The sequence below is a fragment of the Petromyzon marinus genome, chromosome 52, assembly GCF_048934315.1.
Source record: "Petromyzon marinus isolate PM22_M1 ecotype Great Lakes invasive population chromosome 52, UKy_Petmar_22M1.pri1.0, whole genome shotgun sequence".
Classification (NCBI taxonomy): domain Eukaryota; kingdom Metazoa; phylum Chordata; class Hyperoartia; order Petromyzontiformes; family Petromyzontidae; genus Petromyzon; species Petromyzon marinus.
The window spans coordinates 11136712-11160665 of NC_133718.1; the positions used below are offsets into that span (position 1 = coordinate 11136712).

At 49.1% G+C, this 23954-nt stretch overlaps 1 protein-coding gene across 1 annotated transcript; it reads right to left on the reverse strand.

The window, feature by feature from the left end:
• Positions 1-1147: 1147 nt before the first annotated feature.
• On the reverse strand, positions 1148-22403 carry LOC116953620 (lamin-B1-like). Its single transcript, XM_032973977.2, has 12 exons — positions 22075-22403; positions 18207-18418; positions 13338-13494; positions 11637-11762; positions 11027-11197; positions 10572-10697; positions 9771-9991; positions 7836-8067; positions 7217-7324; positions 5614-5733; positions 4958-5071; positions 1148-3105 (listed from the first exon to the last, which is right to left on the reverse strand). The coding sequence occupies exons 1-12, from the start codon at positions 22222-22224 to the stop codon at positions 3064-3066; spliced, it is 1779 nt and encodes a 592-aa protein (XP_032829868.1). The 5' UTR covers positions 22225-22403; the 3' UTR covers positions 1148-3063.
• Between the last annotated feature and the right edge of the window lie 1551 nt (positions 22404-23954).

Genomic DNA, 23954 nt, shown 5'->3' on the forward strand with positions numbered 1-23954 from the left:
TAGAAATTCCAGACAGCATAAGCTGTGTAAATTTCATGACGCCAGAGCTCAGCGTTCGAGAGTTTTTGCTGCTTCACAAAGATGCATTTTCTGCTTTATAATTAAGATTCTTTGGGTCTTTCGGTAAAGCCACGTAGATAGGTTAAAAGAAAATAACCTAAACTACGACGTTTCGTTCGCAACACAAGCGATCGTCATCAGGAGGAATAAAATAGGGTGAAAGCTGCTGAGGCAGACTGTTTTAAAGGTTTAAAATGGGTGTAGCCCAAGGGTCATAAACGAAGTTGGCTGAGCTAGTGATGTTAATGTGAGAAGTTAGCATGTTAATGTCAGATCGCAGAGCCGCGTCCACGTTGAGGGCGGCGCGCGGAGGTGGCTGTGTTGGTGTGAAAAATTGTAACCTGTTAATGTAAAATCGGAGAAGCGAAGCCACGGGGAAAATAAAAACTAACATTGGAAGGTGGCAGGATGGGAACAGAGCCAGTTATGACTTAAACTGGTTGATAACGACTTTTGTCAATGACTGTGTACATCGTTTCCTCAAACTCGGATAACCAAATCTTGAACCTAAAGCTTTCGTGACTGCAGGAATTCATATTCATAAAACCACGTAGATAGAACAAATAATAAAAATAACAATATTTTAATGTTATATCTACGTGGCTTTACCGAAAGACCCAAATAATAGGATAACTAACCTTCAATTCAAGATTTAACTTCCGTAGAATGAACGGCACACGATGTTATGCACGCAAAATGTCGCAGCCTGGTTCACTGCGGTTGTGCATTACGTGGGATGCTGCGACTCATTACTGTACAATCTAGATTTGAAGCAGTTGTTTCTTGCTGTGGTTGTTCCACCTGATGACGGACACTTGTGTTGCGCCCGAAACGTCGTGATTTAAGTTATTTTATACCTACGTGGCTTGACCGAAAGAACCAAAAAGAGCCATTACTGTACATGGCTGAGCCTTCAGTGCATCGCAAGTTGTTACTGGCCAGCATGACAAATGAGTTAAATAACCTCCACAATTCGTACAGCGTGGGCTCTAGACGGACATTAACTTAACACCAGTTCAACTTCCACTGGGTGAGGCTGGGGATGATTTCACAAGAAACGTGACACGAGATACAGCAACAAGTTGGCATGGGTATAAAAGTAACTTTATTTTCATTGTTGTTGTCATGGACAGAAACAAAAGACTTCCATAATTTCACTTGTTTCATAATTTCAGGTAAATGCGTAATTTAAAAAAAGACGAAATACACTGTAGAGCATGCACTAAAAAACTCCGCTGGAAAACCTCGAATTCGCAAATACTGTGCTGCGACACGCGAGGGTGCCGAGCCGACCCCAACACCGGCGCTCCCCAGCACGCGCTTCACAGTTTTAATCCCGGCCCAGGTGCTCCTCTTTTGTTTTCCTTCACCACGTGACAAAGGCAGCAGTGGGAAGTCAGCCAACTTTCAGTGTGAGAGCCGTCCACTCTGGAGGTGGTTTACGTAGGGATGTTCATCACCCACAGGATGCGTTATTGTGCAGTGTAACCCAGAGGAGATGTGTGAACACCCAGACGTAGTCAAACTACTGCACGTGTTTCGATGACGGGCTCTCCTCACGACATCACGACTCTCAGCATCCATGCATGGGAACCACACGGCACGGGGAAAGCACCAGACGTGAGGGACATGGGGTGACCAAGTGTGGAGAGGGGTACATGGGGGTGAAGAGGAGGTACATAGTGGATGAGGGGAGGGGGGGGGGACAGGGGGTCTAGTGGCATTGCCCTGCATGACCTAACCCCCCCCTCACCGCAGCCACACAAGATGCGTTCCCTGAAACCATTATTTATTTTAGCGCCAATGCAACACTGCAAGAGAGTGGACTGCCTAACTTTGAAAGTGACGTGCATATCTGTACAGCACAAACCAAATTGGAGCCAACCAATAGCTCTCCGAGTGTTTTCTAGTTGTCATTTCCTGGAGAAGCTCCCAGCACGTGCTGCAAAAAAAATCATACCTCGCGCTGAATGCCACACGGCACAACATAGAGACACGTCGGAGAGCTATGGTGCACAACTACATAAACCTACGCGGTAGAATGGAGCCCATGTTCATGGGCGTGGAGGGGGCACGTGCGTGGCGTGGAGCAGTGGTGACTTCAGCCTCGGCCACATCGTATGGCGCAACAACACCATCGACTAGAACGACATGCATCCAACCGCCACCACACGCTCAATTCACTACCGCAGGTCACCATGACCACACAGCTATCGCCACCACTACAAGTCTACCGCGCAATCAACCACTACCAGTCAACTTCAGTTGACCGTTACACTACCGGAGTCGACCACTACCGCGGTCGACAGACGCCGCAGAGTTGTTCACTACCTGTCAACCACCGTCGCGGTCGACCACTACTTGACTGACAATGCAGACTAACAGCTCCCGCTGTTAACCAATACTGCAGTCTACCACTGCAGCCGATTGGTTACGCCGCAGTTGATCCCGACCACACAGTCGACCACTCCTACTCACTAAACACTGCACAGTTGACGCTGCCGGAATGCTCAACCGTGTGGTGTTGGTTAACTGTAGCAGTGGTCAACTGTGCAGTGTTGGTTGACAGTCGACTGTTCCCCTGTCAATCAACACTGCAGTTGACCGCTCCGGCACAGCCGACCTAATCTTGACCCAAGAATCGCCACGAGAAGGGCTCCTTATGGAATGAAGGCCCCGACATAAAAACACTGCTCCTCCTTACCAATGTAAATTTGTGTGTTTTTTATTTGTTCAAATTGTAAAAGCATCAAGAGGGGAAATATAAACAAAAAAATGAATGTGGTTTGTTTTTCAGAAACCTCCCTGTCACGTTTTGTGTGTTGGTTGGTAAATCCTCTAACAAAGCAGAAAACAATCTAATGATCTTTCACACTACAAATCTCTAGTAAAATGCTACACTGGCATGAGGCTATGAAATCGACTAACCTAAAACACGTTCTCTACCATAGAAAAAAAATTGTGAGCTGCCAGAGGGGAGTTCTCCTCTCTGCAAAGCCGGACTCACATCACCACGCACTGCCGGTCGCTCGCCTGAGGATCGCCCTGGACCAGACACACGGAGATGGAGCACACAAGGGTCAGGAAACACGAGTGTGGGCGAGTGTACGTGGGCATGCCGGTGAGTGCATGTAGAAGTGCATATGTATGTGCAAGAAGGCAAGTTGGTAATAAAAGTGTATCTGGGTGTGTGGGAATATGGGTGATGTGTGTGTGGGTTTCTGTTGGTGTATGCATGGGCACGCATGTGCATGAGTGTATGAGTGTGCAAGCATGTTCGGCGAACATGTGTGTGTAGTGGCGAGTGTGTGTGTAAGTGTGGTGTGCGCATGTGCAGGCATGTGGGTGAATGTGTGGGTATATGGGCATGTGGGGGAATAGTGGAACGGTTAGTGCGCTGCGCTACAAACTCAGCAACCAGAGTTCGATTCCCGCTCATGGCAAACACCAGTGACGATTATCTGAATCGTTCCTGGGCCTCCCCTAGGTTGACTCGGCTTCAAATAAGTACCTGGTACGGTGTGTAAACATCACCACTGGGGGAGACAAAGGCCGGGTGTGGTACTGGCCACCCACCCCCTCGTGTGCTGTGTTGGCCTTCATAAGTGCTTGCTGACAGAATTTGCCACGAAAGTCTGTTAAGGGTATACGGGGGATCTTTTCTCTTTGTATACGAGCATGTGAATGCAAATGTGTAAGTGAGAGAGTATAAAGGTGTGTGTACGTACACGTGGGTGCCTGTAGATGCCTGTAGATGAGAGAGTAAATAAGTGCGAGAGCAGAGGTCTAGGGAATTTTAAAAAGGACCTACATCTCTGCTTTATTGATCTGAGGCTGACCGATGCCTATTGGTCCACCATGTTACGTATATAAGTGATATGGTAACTGCTGCTTACTCTGAGGAGTTGGAAATGAACTACTGCAGCATGCCACTAAGAGGTGGGACCTGACCATCAGCCCAACGAAAAAAAAAGCAACCTGTCTGGGTATTTTAGGTCATTAAACCCTCCACCCCCTCAACTCCCCATGAGTGATGAGGCAGTTTTGGAGAGAGTGAATACGTTTGCGTACCTGGGCAGTGTACTCAAGACAACCTCCAGTTTGGCAGCGGAGGCCTCACTATCGTTTCACCAGCTGTGTAACACTGCGTGGAAGCTACCTGGCCTATCCCTCCATGCGAAGCTCCGAGTCTTCTCGGCCACAGTAATGTCCTCCCATCTCTATGATTGTGAAATGCGGAGCCCATTAAAGGAACATCTGCACCGGTTTTGAAACATGCCTATGATCCATCCTGAGTTTAACCAGACTGGATTGTGTGAGGAGCTCACAGACTCTTGAAAGATCTTGACATAACCCCATTAGTGAGCTCCTTTGGCAGCCACCACATGCCCAAGCAGCTTCTAAATAAAGACTCTGACTCTGTTTAGTCGGATAGAGGGGGCTAAGAGGGCACAGCATGGGTTAGGGAAGAGATGGGCTGATGTGGTACAGGAGGATGTGGACTGGTACCAGCGGTGTTAAGATCGGCCTTAGTGGAGGAAGCCCGTAAAGGACGCTTACTGGACAATTGGAGGCAGTTGCCCTCCAACAACAACAGAGTGCAGAGGGGTGCACCCACAACACTGCATTTTAGACAGCTGACACACAGTGAGGTGGCACAGTGGGAGCGCAGATAGCGCATATGTTAGTCAGTCAACTCATAACACCTGGGTCTGTCCCGTGACCTCCTGCCAGCGAGCCTTTGACACTTCACGTGGCCTCAGGGTGCACCTGGCCTGGTACAGGCGTTGTGGTGACATCACCGCCACTTAGTGGCAAACGACAGTTGTCGTTGTTATTGTACAAGTGTGTGTGTGCAGGCATGGAGGTGAGCGTGGGAGTGTTGTCCATCACGCACCTGCTGGTGGAAAAGCTCCTCCTCTCCCAGCTCTGCCTCATCCTCGTCGTCCTCGCCATCTCCCCCCAGCGCGGTGTCGGTGAGCACGCGACTCAAGTTCCTCACCGCCACCTCCTGCTCGCACATCCAGCACAAAGACCCCCCCCCCCCCCCATATCATGTTAAGAGACTGTAGGAGCAAGTGCTGTTAGCGTGTAGCACCTATGAAGCTATGAAGGCCAGCACTGTGGCATACTAGGGGGTGGGTGGCCAGCACCACACCCAGCCGCATTTGTCTCCTCAGTGGTGATGTTTTCACATCGCACCAGGTACTCATTTGAGGCTGAGACGACCTAGGGGAGGAGGCCCAGGACCAATTCAGATAATTGTCACTGGTGTCAGCCGTGAGCGGGAATCAAACTCGGGCCGCCAGGTTTGTAGCACAGCGCGCTAACCGCTCTCCATCCAGCACAAAGCCAGCAGTCACAACCACTCAGGGACAGACTCATTCACCTACCCAGACTTGTTACACACACACAGCCAGATTCACTACATTCACCCATCCGCACTCACCACACTCACCCAATTACAATGGCCACTCACCTACCCCGACTCATCACACTGACCCAAATTGCACTCACCGCACATTCACCCACGCAGGCTCACAAAACCCTCACCTGGCCGGATGAGTCATAAAGGCTGGTGAAGATCTGGTCTCCCGAGCCCCAGGTTGCCTGGCTCTTCCACAGCAAGTCCGTGGGCGGGTTGTGAGCCACGTGGGAGTCTGATGCCCACACCTGCCAGCCACAGCCACAACAGAAACTCCATCACCAATGACACAGGGGAACAACACCACGACAACCACAACCACCACCCTGCCCTTAACAGAGTGTTGGGGCAAGTACTGTTAGTGAGCACCTATGAAGGCTAGGATGGCATACGAGGTGGTCGGAGGCCAACACCATGCTCGGCTGCTTTTGTCTCCCCAGTGCTGATTTTACACCCCGCACAAAGTACTGTACTAATTTAAGGCTGAGTCAACCTCGAGGAGGCCCAGACCTGGCTCAGATAATCGTCACTGTCATTGGTCATGAGTGGGAATTGAACTCGGGTTGCTGGGTTTGTAGCGCAGTTTGCTAACCATGACACTACCAATCCCCCACAATGACAACAACCGCCGTCTCCCAATAAGTGACATCACCATGGTAATTGTGCCAAGTTAAGCGCACCTTAAGGCCATATGAATTGTCGAAGGATCATCGGCAGATGACGGGACAGATCCAGGTGCCAGGAGTTGACTGACCGAGATCACTGACAGATGCACCACCTATGTTCCCCACTGTGCCAACTTTCTGCCTGACGCCCCACTCATTGTGTTACTCTTCTGCCCTTCGTTGTTGTTGGAGGAAACTGCCTCCAACTGCCCAGTAGTGTCCTTCATGGGCCTCATCACAAAGGCCAATCTAGACACGTCTAGTACCAGTCATCGGCAAGTCCACTCAGCACCACATCCTGTTCCATATCAATCCATCTCTTCTCTACCCCTTGCGCCGTGCCCATTTAGCTCCTTCTATCCGGTCAAACCGAAGTTGCTCCCCACCACCACCACCACCTCTGTCTAAAAAACCACAATGGCCAAGCACCAGCACCATTACTACAATCACTTCAACCTCCCTCGATCACCAATGTCGCAAGGGCTCAAACACAACACTACCACCACCCTTCATCACTATTACCACCAACTGCTCCCTTCATCACCATCCACAGTGTGATTGATCTTGGTCACGGCCGTCATTTAGGCCAGTAGCACTGTAGTAGATAACACTGAAATGTGAAGACAACATCTTCATGCCCTGGTGAAGCACTGGAGGTGGTATGATTGCTAGTTCCAACAATGGTGAACTGTTTGTAAGGGCTTCGGTTATTATGGTGATGGTGACAGCTACTTATTACGGTTGTGTTATTTTTATTGTCCTACGGTTGGCTACATACGGCGCAAAAGAAGTTCAACGTACATACATAAGGGTTAAGGCCAGTGGCAGCACAATTGGCATGTTGGCTGCTTGGTTAGGGCTTGGGGATATGACTTATGGCTGGTTGGCCAGTTGATTACGGTAAATAGATACGACTGGTGCAAATGGTTTGGCGACTGCTTAGTTAGGATTAGACCTTGGGGATAGTTCTTGTGGCTGGATGGTTCGTGTTGTGGCACTTCACGAGCTACACTGCGTCGACGGCACCCGCACAGCGGTGCGTCTCTGTCCTGCGCCTTCCCCTCACCGTGACCGTGGCATTGGCCTTGAGGACAAATCGCGACGTGAACTTGTAAGAGATCTCGTCCTGCTCCCCCACCTTCCTCTTCAGCACCCACGCTCCCAGCGGCTGGTCCTAGTACACACACAGCACGCGTGTACTCACCCCCACACATGTACTCACTCGACAAGGCACACGTGTAAAAGTTGCAACGATGGCGAGTGCAGTGTTAGTCACGATTGCACTAATTATAATAATGGTCAATTATTAGTAAGGGTTTTGGTTATTATTGTGATAACAGCTATTTATTATGGTTAAAGCGAGTGCTTTTTATTACGTTGAGTGTGAACGCTGTTAATATTTTTGTGACGATGGCGAGTGATGGCAGCAAGTGGCGAGTGTGGTTTTGTTGAGAACGAGTGCTGTATTAACGATGAAGGCGAGTGCTCATTAACAAGAGTGTGATGCCATTGATGAAGAAGACTGTTGCATTGTTGCAATAGTGTTGGGTGTTGAGAGAGTGATGCTGCCGATGGAAGGCGAGCGTTCAAGGTGTCATGATGGTAACGATGGCGAGTTAAGCAGCGTGATTACGACGATGGCGAATATAACGGCGGCGAGCGTGTGTGCGTGCCCCGGGCCTCACCTGGGCCGAGGTGTTGCGGAGTCTCATGAAGCGGCCCTCTTGGTCAGCCTCGTCGATGGCCACGGGCCCCGAGGCGTGTGCGTGCTGGCTCACGCTGCTCGAGCTGCTTGCCTCGCGCTCCTCCACCTCCACGCGCTTGCGCTTCCCCCTCCCCGTGCGCACGCTGCTGCTGCGCGACGCCGACATGCGTGACACCGTGACCCGCGACGCCGGGCTTGGTGACAGCTTCAGCCTGCACGCAGTCACCACGGAGACACCACAGGGTTACCATAGAGACAGTACATTGACATCATGGAGACACCGTGACCCGTGACGCCGGGCTCGGAGACAGCTTCAACCTGCAAGCCATTACCACGGCAACACTACATAGTAACCATGAGCAATCATGACTTTACAACAGAGACACCACACCATTATCATAGCGACACCACGATGTTACCAGACACCATGGCAAAACCACGACATTACACTTGTACGTCAGTCCCATGCTGATATTTTTTTATACTTTTACAGATTCTGCAGTTTTGTAAGAATTAAGATCATGCAAGTACGGGACACAGAAAAAATACTGAATTAAGAAAAATTGTCAAATCATGGAGAGGGTGAATAATTACATCTCTATTGTAAACAGATCACCTGACTGCCAACCCATCACGTGACCTCACACGGCTGTCATGTGACTTCACTCTCAAATAGATACCACATCCTACCATAGGAACCAATATAATCATGTAACACCCATCAACTGATCCCACAAACTGGTCACGAAGCTACATTTGAATCCTGGATACGCGTTTGTATTTAGATGCCACGTAATTTATTATCATTATTATTATTATGTACACGCATACATGCGTGTACATTAACACGTTGGAATCAATTGAGACAACAGATTCCTTATAGCAAGAGAGATGTGGGAACAAGGGAGACATTAAAAGAGGGCGCGGAGCACAGGCAGCGTCAGCAGCTGTCATATTCACAGCTAACATTGTGTATCCATTAAGAGAACAAACTGGGCTCATTTGATAGCCTCTAACGGTGTGCAGTGATTACTGCAGTTTGTATAGTAGCATTCATTCGCCACTCTGTGGTGGTGCCTCTGCATCTACAGTGCACATTTAAAAAAAGAAAGTAGCAGGTAAATTGTATGCTCTAATGAGCTTTGAGGCAGTGCTCACTTCCTGTTTACAGCAGGGGAGAAAATTCTACATTCTCATGGTGGGGGCAAGTCTTTGCATAGGACAACCACTTGACTCCCCCACAATGTGGTACTCATTCTTATGGCCCCAGAGGGATGATGGGCTCAATCAACCAGTATTTGAACTCTCAACCCTTCCGATTCTGAGCTGCTTGCACTATTGCTGAACTAACTGGCCGGACAAAAAGCAAAAATTGTATTGAGTTGGTCAACGATGAAGATGATTATTTGATCCATAAAGGGGTTTTTTTGGGTTAGATCACGTAAATATAAATGTGTGATTAAACCCACCACAACCTGACGCAGCTGAATTTGTAACAGCTGCTTGCACTATTGCTGAACTAACTGGCCGGACAAAAAGCAAAAATTGTATTGAGTTGGTCAACGATGAAGATGATTATTTGATCCATAAAGGGGTTTTTTTGGGTTAGATCACGTAAATATAAATGTGTGATTAAACCCACCACAACCCGACGCAGCTGAATTTGTAACAAATTCGCACATTTCGTTTACGTGACAAACCTTACTAATTGGCTGTGTCAGGTTGTGGCGGGTTTAACGACAGATTTATATTTATGCGATCTAACCCAAAAATATTTTATTATGGATCATTTTGGTTGTAAAAGCTTATGCGTCAAAATTATAATTGAACTGTAACCCTGGTGTGAGCGATTCCCGTGTGTGTGGGTTGTAAAATGTTCATTTTCGATTATTAGACGGGGGGCAAGAAGCCACACCTCTCCTCCTCGCCCTCCAGCAGCTTGCGGTAGGCGGAGATCTCCATGTCGAGCGCCAGCTTCACGTCTAACAGCTCCTCGTACTCGTTGAGCTGCGCCTGCATCTGCTCGCGAAGCTCCGACATCTCGCGCTCACGCTCGGCCAGCGCACGCCGGTGGGAGTCACGTTCGTGGGCCAGGCTGTCCTCCAGATCCCGCACGCGCGACTCCAGCACAGAGGTCTGCATTGCGGTGGCACACACGCGGGCGCACGCGCAAAACGTGTGTTATTAGCACGCACGCCTTGGTTACCATGCCCACTCACTCGCTTTACCTGTCGAGGCATGGCGCTAGCGGTAGACTTGGGGTCAATGACAATTGGCATCGTGCGATTTGTAATGAATTGCAATGTCGTTGTAATTTCAGCTAACAATGCTGTTATATCTGTAATTAGAATCGACCCCTTGTCTATCGGCCTGTGTGTGCATATTAGGTGCGATAGCGAAGCCGTTAGCGCATGGCACTATGTACCCAGGGGCCTGAATTTGATTTCAGCTCGTGGTCAATATCACCGATTTTTATCCAAACCGGTCCTGAGTCTCACCTAGGTCACCTCAGACTTAAACAAGTACCTGGTGCAGTGTATAAACATCAGAACTGAGGCGATAAAGGTGGCCAGGTGTGGTTGCTGGTCATGCCATCCCCTCGTACACCGTTCCGCCCTTCATGGGCACTTGCCCCAAAAGCCTGTGTAGATTACACGGGGGATCTTTCAGTGCGTGTGTGTGTATATAAAAGTGTATATTGTGTGTGTGTGAGCACCTGTTTCTGTGCGTTGTTGAGTTGGCTCGTGAGAGTCTCCACACGGAGGGTCATCTCCGAGAGCTCCTCGCGTGCCCGGTTGGCACTGGAGCTGTTCTTCTCGGATGCTAAGCGTGCATTGTCAATCTGCACACACAGACACACACAGACAGTGAGACCATTTACAATAATTCACAGGACAAGCACATAACCAGGAGGTGCAGGGAAGGACAACAAACTTAAACAAGTGTAGTTTGTTGGTGGTCTCAAACATGGCACCAATAATTAGTTAAAAAAAATCCCTGAAAACATGTTTTTGCTTAAGTTGACTATATATTATAGATATATTGCAGCTATCAGACACTATTCTAAAGGCATCACTCTACCGCTCACAGGTGAGGCCATGCACCATAATGAGACCATGCAGGTCAGGCCGTGAAAACACAAATGACGCCGCTGCCCACAGCCCCTCACACCTTGGCACGGAAGTTGGTCTCCAGCTCTTGCTTGTAAGCGTTCACTTGATCGCCGTGCGCCTGCCTCAATTCCAGCAGCGCCTGTCCCAGCTTGCTCTCGTACTCCCGCTGGCGCCCCGAGTCCACCTCCACCATGCGCGTCTCGTGCTTCTTCCGCGTCTCGCGCACCTCCTGCGGCGGCACGGGGGCGCGCCACGAGCGTCACGGGGGCAAGGAGGGGAACTCCACCAACACGCTGCCGATATGCAACGACCGAAAACTTTCTTCTTCAGATTATTATTATCCTGTCGATTATCAAATTACTTTTCCAAAAGCACCTGCACAACATGCTCTCTCATCTTGCTCGTCTATTTTTACATTTTGATGGGTCCACCTTCCAAGAACAAACATGCAAAATGACAATGATGTTTCATCAATTACAACTGAAACAAGTAAAGCAGCATTCTATTTGGCTAAAAACTTGATTCGCCGATAAAAAAAATCTTGGCAGGATAATAATCTACGTACTCGTTTCTGCCTTAACAATTTTGTTGACTTGCACGAAACAGCATGAGCATAAGAGGGGGGGGGGGGCACAGGGAGAGTTGGAGCACACGCCGAGGGAGCGCACCTCCTCAAAGACGCTCTTGCGGAACTCTAGTTCCTCCTTGAGGCTCTGCGCGCGATTCTCCAGGTCTACACGCTGCAGGGTCTCCTCAGCCAGCTGCTTCTTGGTGGAGGCAAGGACTCCCTCCATCTGCACAGACGCACAACAAAGACCCACCATATAGCCTTGACAGACTTGCGGCAAGTGCTATTAGCGAGTAGCACCTATGAAGGCCGGCAAGGCACAGGAGGGGGTCGGTGGCCAGCACCATGCCCGCCCGTGTCACCCATGTGGAGATGTTTACACACCACAAAGGTGCACACACGCAGGCGTGCAACCCTTTCCCCTATCTCGCCATCACCATACTATTGCCATGCTTTCAGGGTCACAATTTAAGAACCGATTAGTTTACATTCTCGGTTTTCTGGTTTTAGTTCTCAATTTTTTGCTGTCTCATTTGTGCCGTTTTTTTGTTTGCAAAAGCCTTAATGTAATATTAGCATGCATCATGCAAATGCAATTCTGATTCAGGAAAAAAAACATTTTCAAAAGTGCACGCATCATGCGCAAAAGGAATTGATATCAATCTTTAAATCAACGTAGTGTTATATGCTTAATGTTTGGATATTACCCAGCACTTTGTAGGCAAAGGTTGATAGGGATCACAGATTTAAAATCACTAACCTGCTAGCCTGAGGTGGAAAAAAAGCAGGACAGCAAGTGGGTTTAAGCAGCCACTTATGTGTTATCTGCTCCTTCTCTATGGCTGTTAATGGGCCCTCAAATTTCTTCCCACAAGCGACACTCTCATTAGAAAAAGATTCACAGGGCAGGATCTTCCTTAAAAAGGCTTAAGACTATAGGGAAGCTTTCCTGGATTAATAAATGATATTATTTTACAGACGTCTATATAGTATGTCACATATGCAACTTGGTGGGGCCTGAGACACATTTATATAGTGTATGAGTGTTACACCATTCACAAATACTGCATTGAGTGTGGGCGGGTTAATTGATCAGGGTAGAAATGCGTGATGTTGTAAATTGTCAATGGCCAGATGTCTCAGCGGCACAGTGAGCGACTCACAATCGGAAGGTTGCGAGTTCTGATCCTGGTTGGGTGTGGATTCAGCCCATCATTCCTCTGGGGTGAGTAAAAGTGACCACTTTGTGGGGAAGTCAATAGTGATTGTTCTATGGATAGATGTGCCTCCATCATGGGAATTTGGAATTTCCACCAGTGGCTCAAGAGTTGTGAACTGGAGTTAAACACCAATGCCTCAAAACTCATGAGCAGGAAAACGCTTTGAACTATCAACTTTAACTGCTTCAAGGCAACACAGCTATAATTCCACAATTGTGTAATCACCAGCAATCAAACAACGGACACTGCACTGCATTCCCAGATGTGAAGGCCGTAGCAGCTGCATTAACACCCACTGTATTTCCCTCATCAACCAAAATGCCCTCCATCCTGGAATCTCAGCATCCAGCTTAAACCTCGGCTCTAACGTCATTTCATTTCCTACGAAAACCCAGTCCCCCCTGCCCCCCCCGAATGACCCCGTGAGGTTTTACAGACACTGCCCACAACCCCTTTTGGCTAACGCCTCCCGTGTGGCTGGGTCTGGTTACATCTGGAACGACTGGAATTTTTGGGGTTTTTTCTCATTTCCTGCCAGTGTTGTCACTGCAGCAGCCCTGCCGGGCCCAGTTAGGACCCACCTTGGCGAGCTGGGCTTTGATCTCATTGAACTCGGACTGCAAGCTCTTATTGTCAGACAGCGCGGACCCCAGCGCCACCTCCTTGGCCCCAAGCTGCGCGTCCAGGTCACGAGCCCGAGCTTGAACAGTCGCGAAATCATGCTCACGCTTTGATAGCCTGAAGGATCACACGCCACACAACATGCACATCATGCACACCGCCAACCCGACACACACCACCACACCACGCACGATACACAACCCCCACCATTACACCGCACGTACAATAAGTACAAAACACACTGCGAACCATTAATGACCACCTCCACACCGTACTGGATATACATCCACCACCTTATACACACACTACAGTACCACACCACATACACTGCCTACACACATACACCAACTAACACATACAACACACCACATCCATATGCCATCATCACGTATACACACCACACACCATGCAGAGCTCCATACATTGAACACACACCATGAAACACATACTCAAGACAAACAAATCACACACATCCTGTTCAGCACACAGTTTACCATATACAAACCACACAAACCCTGAACACCATTCAAATTACATCAAATATACAACACACACAACATGCATGCACCACTCTTTCCCCATGTAGAAATGTGAATGACCTGTGGGGTCTGCTGCTCTGCATAAGACATGAAGATGGGATGATGTCACAAGCTGTAACTATAAGCAAAGTGGGTGCAGCTGGGAAACTAACCCAGGCACATTGAGCTATAGCTCAGTGGTCAATTGCATAACGGTTCCTTAAATGAAATTTCCCCTTTTCACAAAATTCGTAATGATTTGGAAGGCAAACTTAGGAGAAATATTCCTTAAAATGGTTAATGCAACCGATCACAGAACTAAATCAACGACTCGGTACCCAGCAACTGCCATGAAAACCCAAAACAAAACAAATACGAATTTGTTTGTGCTGCTCGCCTGGGTTTCACTCTGCGGTACAGAGTTCCCGGCGAGTCTGAGTCACGTCCAGGTACCACAGCCACACCCAGGCACGAGGGCTCACCCTGTGCGAGTGGCAGCAGACACAACATGGACACGGTGCCGGGCAGGAGCACGAGCTCAAAGGGACTCAACGAGACTACAGCGACTCAACACAACAGAAACTTGCACAGGTGGATCTTTCACAATGAAACACTCCTCCACAATTCATACCGCGTCTCTGACGATGACGCACACAACTCCCTAATCAGGGCATATTTACGAATGCGTATGTGGAAGCCGGGTGGGGTAATGGGGAAGATTGTGGCTCTGTGGTCAGTTAACTTCCGTTAGCGCGTACGGCGGAGACCAGAGCAGGATGCTTATTCACACCACAGCCGCCTATCGCTCACACCGCACGCTTGGAAAAAACCAAAAAGGGCGCGGTTCATTGCTCAAACTGCACAGGAGCTTTCGAGGAATAGAATACAACGTTTTTTAAGGTAGAGAGAGTTTGCTGCAGCCAACAGCAAGACAAATTATCAATAAATTAGGAAGTTAAAACTTTCAGCCTGCTTTGTGAAGCGAGCCAACGGTTTGGCATGGCGGCGCAGTCAGGCAGAACGGATGGGGGCAGTGGAAGGGAGGGAAAACCCCGCACGGGCACGCCCTGTTGAAGGCAGCACCCCACCCCCCACTCGCCTCCAGGCGACTTTCAAAACTGACCAATCACAGCGAGCCGTACTCTGGGCTCATTTGTTAGAGATACAACAACCAACAAAGCTATCGTGGCAAGAGAGGCCGCTTCTTCTAGCACACGGCCAGTGCAGCACATTCTTGACATAGCTCGCATTGCCAGCACCAAGCAGCCAAGCACCCAGTGTGTATGTTCCTGGAGAACCCACCAAAGCTGCACTTATGACATTCGCAACGGGTACTTAAATTACACAAGCCACAAACAATGTATAAAGGTCCCTCATTTGGCCTCACTAACTGAATAAGTGTTGTCAGAGAGCACCTATTAAGGCTAGCATGACACAGGCAAGAGACCATGCCGTTTTTCTACCCATTACCAAAATGTAGACATTATACTCCCTTCTCATTTTATGCCATGTCCTATTAACTATTTATTATTTACTAGGTAAGGCCCACTGAACTATTATAGCTCTTTTTCAGAAGCGACCTGGTCACAAATGACAGCTCAAGTGGCTTATCATGTGGAAATTTAAAGCAGAAAATGTTAACTATAAATGTGGATGGACCCGGAGAAAAATCCATACAACCTAAGGAAAAACATGCAAACTCCAAATATACAGCAAGAGTCAGGGTCTGGATCGAACCCATGACCTCCTGTATACCAGGTGAGGGGAGTTAACATCTAGCCATTATGGCGCCCATGTCCGCTTAGAAGACACCCAAGACAGGTTCAAATACCACTTTCGTGTTTGGCAAGGAAACGAAACTGGGATCGTAAAGCAGCGGGTTGAGACATTATGCAACCAAACGCACTATTGAATATGTAGTCAATACAAAGTCCAGCAACGGGGGAGGGGGGTTGTGCTTCAGGAATATAGCTGCCAAAGACGAAACGCTGGGGCTGTAAAATGTGTGGCTCCACCACCTCACACACATGCGCACTCTATCTTACTGTCTCCCATCACTGCCATGTTCAACACTCTCACGCTCTCCCTCACAAACATGGAGGTGCAGAGGAAGCCATTGGCACAAATCAGGTGACGATAACTAAGCTTTGGAAGTCCAAGACATGGGGAAAACACAGCCCCCGCCTGGCTCCCCATAAGCTCCTTTACAGGCTCAGTGCAGACTGGACTAATGAGTGACGCCCCACAGGTGGCGAGGTCAACAGCTGCTGCGCTCGCCCCACAAAGCGTTGCCTATGGCTGCATTAGCGCAGCTGTTCCACCCCTCGACAGCAAAACTATCGCTGACAGCCCACAACCGCACCGCATGGATGCACCCACGCCCCAGGTGTCATGGCCTGGTGTTGGGGGTACTGCATATTCCATCACCTGCCTGCTCGCTCCTCCTGCACACGTGTCGGCCGTCAGTCACAAATCCCCATAAAAAACTACCCGCCAACATTGGAAAGACAAACACGCGCGTGTGGACGGGGGGGGGAGTTCCATCTCCCGCACCAAACTTGGACAGAGCTGCTTTGTCTTGAGGTTCTGGTATTTTTATTTCGGTCTCTTTTCTCGTGCTTGATTGGCACGAAGTTGTTTTGTCACCAAGAGGCCCCAAGCCGTATCCCTGAGCTTTATGGGTTTCCACTGGATCACACAGCACAATACCTCCCAACGCTACGGCCACCCTTCACGCGTGGACAGAGGTGCGATCTCGTAGAATTGCTCGGGACGTACCGAGAAAGCTACGCCGCTCTGTAGCCCGAGCACTACCTACAACAACTGCTGCTATATCATGGGACCTCCTTTGCCAGTACTAAAATATGAGAATAGGTTTTCCCCTTTTTTCTGGCAACAAAACAGCTGTTGAGATGTTAAAACACCAAACTGAAACCTTTTACAAGGAATCATGTCTGCATTAACCACAATACTTGTGGTCAGAATGCAAACAAAAAACGTTGATAATATATGCATCGTCTTTGAAACTGATTGGTCTACACCAGAGACAGCTGTCTTTTGAGCCGAGTCTCAAAACAGTGTTAGGTCAGAGGACGCTGTACGCCTTTTGGCGGCGTCCTCTGGTCTAACACCATTTTGAGACTAGGCTCAAAAGAAAGCTGTCTGGTGTGGACCAATCAATTTCAAATACAATGCATACATTACTCTTTGGTTCATTCGGTAAAGTCACGTAGGTAGAAAAAATATATCACGACGTTTCGATTGCCACACAAGCAATCGTCTTTAGGTTCTAACAGTTGTGTGAAAACTCTCCTCGAAGAGGCGGTTCAATCTTTACCGAAAGAAGCAAAGAGTATGGATTCATGAAAGCCTCAAATCAAGATTGAACCGCCTCTACAGGGAGGGTTTTCACACAGCTGTTAGAACCTGAAGACGATTGCTTCTGTGGCAATCGAAACGTCGCGATCTATTATTTTTTCTACCTACGTGACTTTACCGAAAGAGTACGGATTCCTGCAGTCACGAAAGCCTCAAATCAAGATTGAATGCATTTATTACAAGAGTATGTTTTTTGTTTGCATTCTGACCACAAGTATTGTGGTTAATGCAGACATAATTCCTTGTAAAAGGTTTCAGTTTGGTGTGGGAAAACCAACGGTGTTATATAACCTGACACCTGACGCATCAACTTTACGTGACTCGGACAAACCCATGTAAGTGGGAAACAAGTCACAGGTAGCAATAGCCCTCGGGCACCAGCCGCACGTGAGAACCGAAAGCACGCAGACATAAACCGCAAATTGTGCGCACGCGCCAGTGCGTGCCGGCACCTGGGGCACTCCTCTCAACACACTCCGTGCACTGCGGATCTGAGCAGCCGTAATCCCACCAGTGCAGCACGCACTATCGTCAGCTGCTCTGTGAGGCCCGTGTGGTGGATACATCTACAAGGGCGGTGCGTGATGTAATACGGTGCGGCGCGGTATGTATGGTGATGTGGCGTGATGAAGCGTGTTGCGCAGCGTTGGCTTACGGTACAAAGTAACACGTGTAGTATGTCGTACCATGGTATGTTGTATTGCAGTGTGTGGTCTATCGTGGTGTAACAGAGTGTTATATAGTGTGGATTGTGCGATGTATCCTGTTGTCCCAGTGTGCTGTGCCAGTGTCGTGTGATGTATCATGTACGATGGTGATCTATTGTGGTGTACTGTGACGTATTGTGTACTGTCGCTCGGTGGCACGCAACACGGTATATTTCTAATGTACCGTATCATCTATCGTGCCGTGCCGGTGTGCTGGCGCACTCACGTGGCGTGCAAGTCCTCGTATTCGGCGCGGTACTTCCCAGCCTCGATCTGCAGGCGAGCACGCTCCCGCGCCGTGTCGTCCAGCAGCGCACGCGCGTCGGCAAGCTCCTGCTCGTAGGCGGAGCGCACGCCGCTCACCTCACGCGTGACCACTTGCTCGCTCTGCGACACTTGCATCAGCAAGCGGCTGTTCTCCTGCTCCAGCGAACGAACCTGAGCAAGACGCGACACCTTCGTTTACGACCAAACAACAGCAGCATACGTTCCTACGGTGTATAAATACAACCGTATCTCTACCTCTGTGATGTCGGCTTCCACGGAATGCTCTTTAACACAAAGCGTTGAAATGCTCTGAATGGTTACTTCGCCTCATGACATGCCGCCAATAGCAAAATCAGATGAAACTGGAGAAAAACCAAAATGAAACTGCATTTTCTTGGTTATTTCGGTAAAGACACGTAGAATGGAAACAAAGTAATAAAAATAAAACATAATAAAATAAAATTCTCACGACGTTTCGGCCACAACACAAGTAGCCTTCTCCAGGTGAAGGAACAGAACTGTCGGGACGACAGCGCTTCAATGAACGCTGCTAAGATTCGCAGTCTTTTAAGCTAGGTGAGAGAAGTAAAGCGCCTTGACAAAGGAGTTTACATATCAAACAGGAGAATTTAGCATTGAAATAGCTGAGGGATTCGCTTGTGACTGGTCACAGAAATGGCTATGTTAAAGTCAAAGTTTACATATCAACAGAGGCATTTAGTATATGGACGCTAAAGGACTGCAACTACCCAACTATCATACAGTAAACCGATGTGAAAAAAACCTAAGTGTAAACTACATCAATATAATAAATGTACTCAATATATTCTTCAATAAGCCGAGCCATTAACACAAAGCAACTGGGTATACACTACACTATGAAATGAATACCATATAGTAAACCAATAAAAAACTAAAATATAAACTACATCAATGTTATCAATAAACTATATACTCTCCAATCAGCTGAAACTGCATTCCAAGACGTTTTAGAAAAAAGACGAACTAAATTTAGCCTTTAATTGCAAAAGACAACTTTTGAGAAGGAAAAATAACAAATAACCATTGTTTTTTTGGAGCCAAGCTGGACTGAGCATGGTTAGTACTTGGATGAGAATATCTGGATATATGACGTTTGGCCTGCGAGACAGCCAGGAAATGGGCAGGACACCGATGGTGGAGCTTTCTGCATCACTCCCTCGTTTACATGTGGTTTCCCTCACTTGCCACTCATTTAAGGGAACTGGTCAAACATCACCAATACAAGTGTCCTGAGACTCAGTGAGGCTTTGCTGGTTCAAGGGCATTTTTATTGAGAGGTCACATTTCGCAGGGAAGCCTCGATGTGAACACAAGTATTTTAACATCCGCTCAGTCAACCGAGTTGCTTTTGGAGTTTTGACTTAGATGCATAGCCCAGCATAGATGCATAGCCCAGCATAGATGCATAGCCCAGCATAGATGCATAGCCCAGCATAGATGCATAGCCCAGCATAGATGCATAGCCCAGCATAGATGCATAGCCCAGCATAGATGCATAGCCCAGCATAGATGCATAGCCCAGCATAGATGCATAGCCCAGCATAGATGCATAGCCCAGCATAGATGCATAGCCCAGCATAGATGCATAGCCCAGCATAGATGCATAGCCCAGCATAGATGCATAGCCCAGCATAGATGCATAGCCCAGCATATCAGAAATCCGGACTAGCAGCAAGTCAGGGAGCGCAGTGATCAGCTTTATACACATGTGATCTTCTTCCCTTCGTGTTTTGCATAAGTGTAAAGTGATTTTTCCTTTTCACGTGGGGTGTTTTATGTGACCAGTCACAGGAGACTTACATTTATAGTGCAAGAAGTCCTAGCTTAATGGAAGCAGGAAATGTTGTAAATTCTGTTGTCCTACGCCTTACGGACACTTCAGAACTAGTAAGCCATGGGCCAGTGTGCCATTTAGTACCAACTGAGCCATCAAAACACAAATACTCGATCATTAGCCATGATCAATCCACTGTTGGATGGAGGCCTCCTCCGAAGCCACCACCACCATCCCCGCAACGTTCCCACCATATACTTAATATGGCCAAAAAGAGCTTTTCGTGACAACTCAATCAAAATGGTTATTACATAATCCACTTGCAATGTCCATATGAAGATCTTACCACGAAAGTGTATTCCGCCTCTCGTGACATTGGTGTGTACGCGTGTTATGCCCGCTCTGTGCTCACGGCGTCTCTGCGGATCTCCGGTTGAGCATCGCCCTCGTCTCAAACGAGACACAAGAGAGCTGCTGTGTTCTAAACCCGTGACGCCGCAATTACATAGACATCCCGTTTATAGCTTCAGCTCTGGGCATAGCGCATCCACGCGATGCGCGGGGGGAGTCTTGAGTTGATGGGAAATTTTCTTGACACAAATTCTGGTTGCATAGGCACCATCATCATCATAATTAGTTTTCAGTTCAGTTTTCATTTATTAGGTATAACCCTGCGAGTCTCTGGAGAAACCCGTCCGTACGGGTACCATGAGGTGGGGGACCACGTGGACGCGAGCGACACGCGAGGACCCTTACAAGGAGACGCCTGAGGGAATGCGGTCACTGACCCCCAGGAGCGGGCGGGAGAAAGCCGCGCCTCACCAAGTAACCCGCCACCCCTGAATTAATCCCCTCACCAACTCATTCAACCTCCTCAAAGACAAACAAAGCACTCGACTCCCCGTACCAATACTGTACACACAAAACCACTTTACACCCCCCCCCCCTAAATTCAATACTCACCAACCCATTCACGCCCTCACGGACTAACCACCAGCACTCTTACGTGTTAACTAAACAATTCACTCACCCCCTTAACCAATACACATAAAACCATTTCACACCCTCACCCAATCGCCTACTCACTCACCAACCCATTCACTCCCTCACAGACTAACTCACCACTCACCCTATCCACCGTAACTTTTTCGTGTTAAACACCCGACCACGAGAATCACACTCACACCTCCAAACCACTCATCCACGCCCTCATTGACTCCCACACGCAACCACTCATTCACATTTATCACCACCGCCGCCACTACTACCCCAATCATTGTACTATCATTTTTTTTACATTTCGGTTGCATAAATGTGCAGCCATGTCTCGCACAGCGCGCTCACTCGCACGTGGCTTAACAACACGAGGCATTGATACACACACACACGAGGAACAGCGAAACACGATGAAGATGTCACAGTAGACACCGACACCAGATGACACACACACAAGATACGCGAGGTTGTGTCCGCGAGGTTGTGACCGCGTGTCAGTGAGAGTCCATAACGGGCGTAGCACGTGGGGGGAGGAGACGCGGCCGGTTTCCCTCCTCCTCCACCACCACCATATGGACACCGCCACGAATGGCGATGCTGATGAGTCCAACGATGTTGATCGCTGCTGCTCATTATGTTGGCGATGTTGATGTTTAAGAATGCTGCCGGTGATTATTCTGCCGGTGATAATTGAGCTAATTTTGCTATTTCTGCTAATACGACGGCGATTATTCTATTGCCCATGCCCCCCCCCATCCCTCCCCCAATGAAGATGTTGATAATACTAACGACGACGTAGAGCCCTTTTGTTAATTACATTAGATACCTTAACCCCCCCCCATCTTCCTCCCACCGAGGCGGCGTCGTGGCCCTGCCGCTGCTGCCGGGTGGTGGTGGCGGTTGGTGGACCCGGCACGACCGGGGAGATAAAACCACGACTCTGCCTCACGCTACCAGATTACCACCCGCCTCTCGCAACGCGACAAACGCGGTGGCGGCGTTAGCGACTCGTTACCTTGTCGATGTAGATGGCGAGGCGATCGTTGAGGTTAATCAGATCGTCCTTCTCCCGTTGCCGCGAGAGCCGCGTCGGGCTCAGGGGCGACGCCAGTGACGAGCGTCCCGCGCCGCGGGGCCCGATCGGCGTGGCCGAGGCGGACGACATCTCTGCTGCTGCTGCTCCACAAGATTCCTTGTAAACTCACTCTCGTCAAATCCTCCTCAAGTGAAGACAACAACACCGCCGCCGCTGCTGCTGCTGCTTTGTGAGGGACGCGACCGTTCCTCCTCCGACAACGACTTGAGGGCGGCGCGAGGGGAGGGGGAGGCCGCGAGGGGGCGGGGGGGGCGGAGAGTGACGTCACCGAGCGCGCGCGCCCGGCACCGCAGGCAAGATGGAGGACCGCACGTGACCGCGCGCCGGCCAATGGGGAGAGCGAGCAACGCGCGCCGTCTCTTGCTTCCCGCGCTTTTTTTTGTTTGTGTGCATAAATTAATTAATTAACAGGGTAGCGGTATTGCACAAACAACACACAAACAACGCCCGCGACCTCCACACCGTTCGCAACAACACTGCCCCTCTAAAGAATAAAACACGATGCAGGCAAACGTTTCGGGTAATAGCTCTTTTATTAATTGCAGCGAATGAAAGAGAAAAAAATCGTCTAATTTTCCCCGCACCCCTCCTCGTCAGCGCGAGCAAAGTCATCTCGCATTTTGCGAATGTGGCGGGGGGGGGCGGTAACACTGCGCTTGCTCAAAGTTATTTTCTAAAATGCTGCGAATGGAGAAGACTCGAACCGCGCGCGTTCAACGCGCGGGCGGAGTGCACCGGAAGCTTTGCGCTTTGTTTCAATGGGGGACAAAGGCGGCGTGCCCCCTCCCCCATTGCCTTAACTGGCCCGCGCCTCCCACCCCTACCGACTCGACTGGCCCACCTCCTACATTGATTCCATTGCCCCCCCCCCCACATCGACTCCATTGGCCCGTGCCCCCCCATTGACTCCATCCCCCCCTTCCATTGAATCCATTGCCCCCCCCCATTGACTCCATGCCCCCCCCCATTGACTCCATTACCCCCTTCCATTGAATCCATTGGCCCCCACATCGACTCCATTGGCCCGCGCCCCCCCCATTGACTCCATCCCCTCCACCCATTGAATCCATTGGCCCGCGCCCTCCCCCATTGACTACATTGCCCCCCCTATTCACTCCATGCCCCCCCCATTGACGCCATTGCCGCCCCCCCCCCCATTGACTCCATTGCCCCCCCGTTGACTTCATTCCCGCCCCCCATTCACTCCATGCCCCCCCATTGACTCCCATTGCCCCCCCCCATTGACTCCATTACCGCCCCCATTGACTCCATGGGCCCCCATTGATTCCATTACCCCCCCCCCATTGACTCCCATTGCCCCCCCCATTGACTCCATTGCCCCCCCCCCCATTGACTCCATAAACATAATATAAATACATGTTAAGAATATTCATATTCTTATCTCTTTCGGTAAAGTCACGTTGAAGGGAAACAATAAAATATATAAAACTATATATTTAATTTTCACGTTGAAGGGAAACAATAAAATATATAAAACTATATATATTTTATTATTTTATTGTTTCCCTTCAACGTGACTTACCGAAAGAGCTAAGAATATGAATTACTGCAGTCACGAAAGCTTTAAATCAAAATGTTAAGAATAATTGACTAAATGAATTAAAAGTTTAATGAGCGGAAGCGAAATAAATGTCCACAGGCTCAGAGAGCTCCATAATCAAGATGTTTTTTTTGGGGGGGGGTTAGAGATCGCGTAAATATCATAGAGATTAATCTGAAATCTCGTGGAAGAGCGTTCCATAGCCCCGTGAAGAAGCTGGGTCACCCACAGACCGCGA

Excerpts from the sequence above, each read along its gene's own strand:
- LOC116953620 (XM_032973977.2), bottom strand. The coding sequence starts at position 22,224 with ATGTCGTCCGCCTCGGCCACGCCGATCGGGCCCCGCGGCGCGGGACGC. Across the intron at positions 5,734-7,216 it reads AGGCCAATGCCACGGTCACG|GTGTGGGCATCAGACTCCCA; the intron begins GTGAGGGGAAGG and ends TGTGGCTGGCAG. Across the intron at positions 5,072-5,613 it reads TTTATGACTCATCCGGCCAG|GAGGTGGCGGTGAGGAACTT; the intron begins GTGAGGGTTTTG and ends ATGTGCGAGCAG.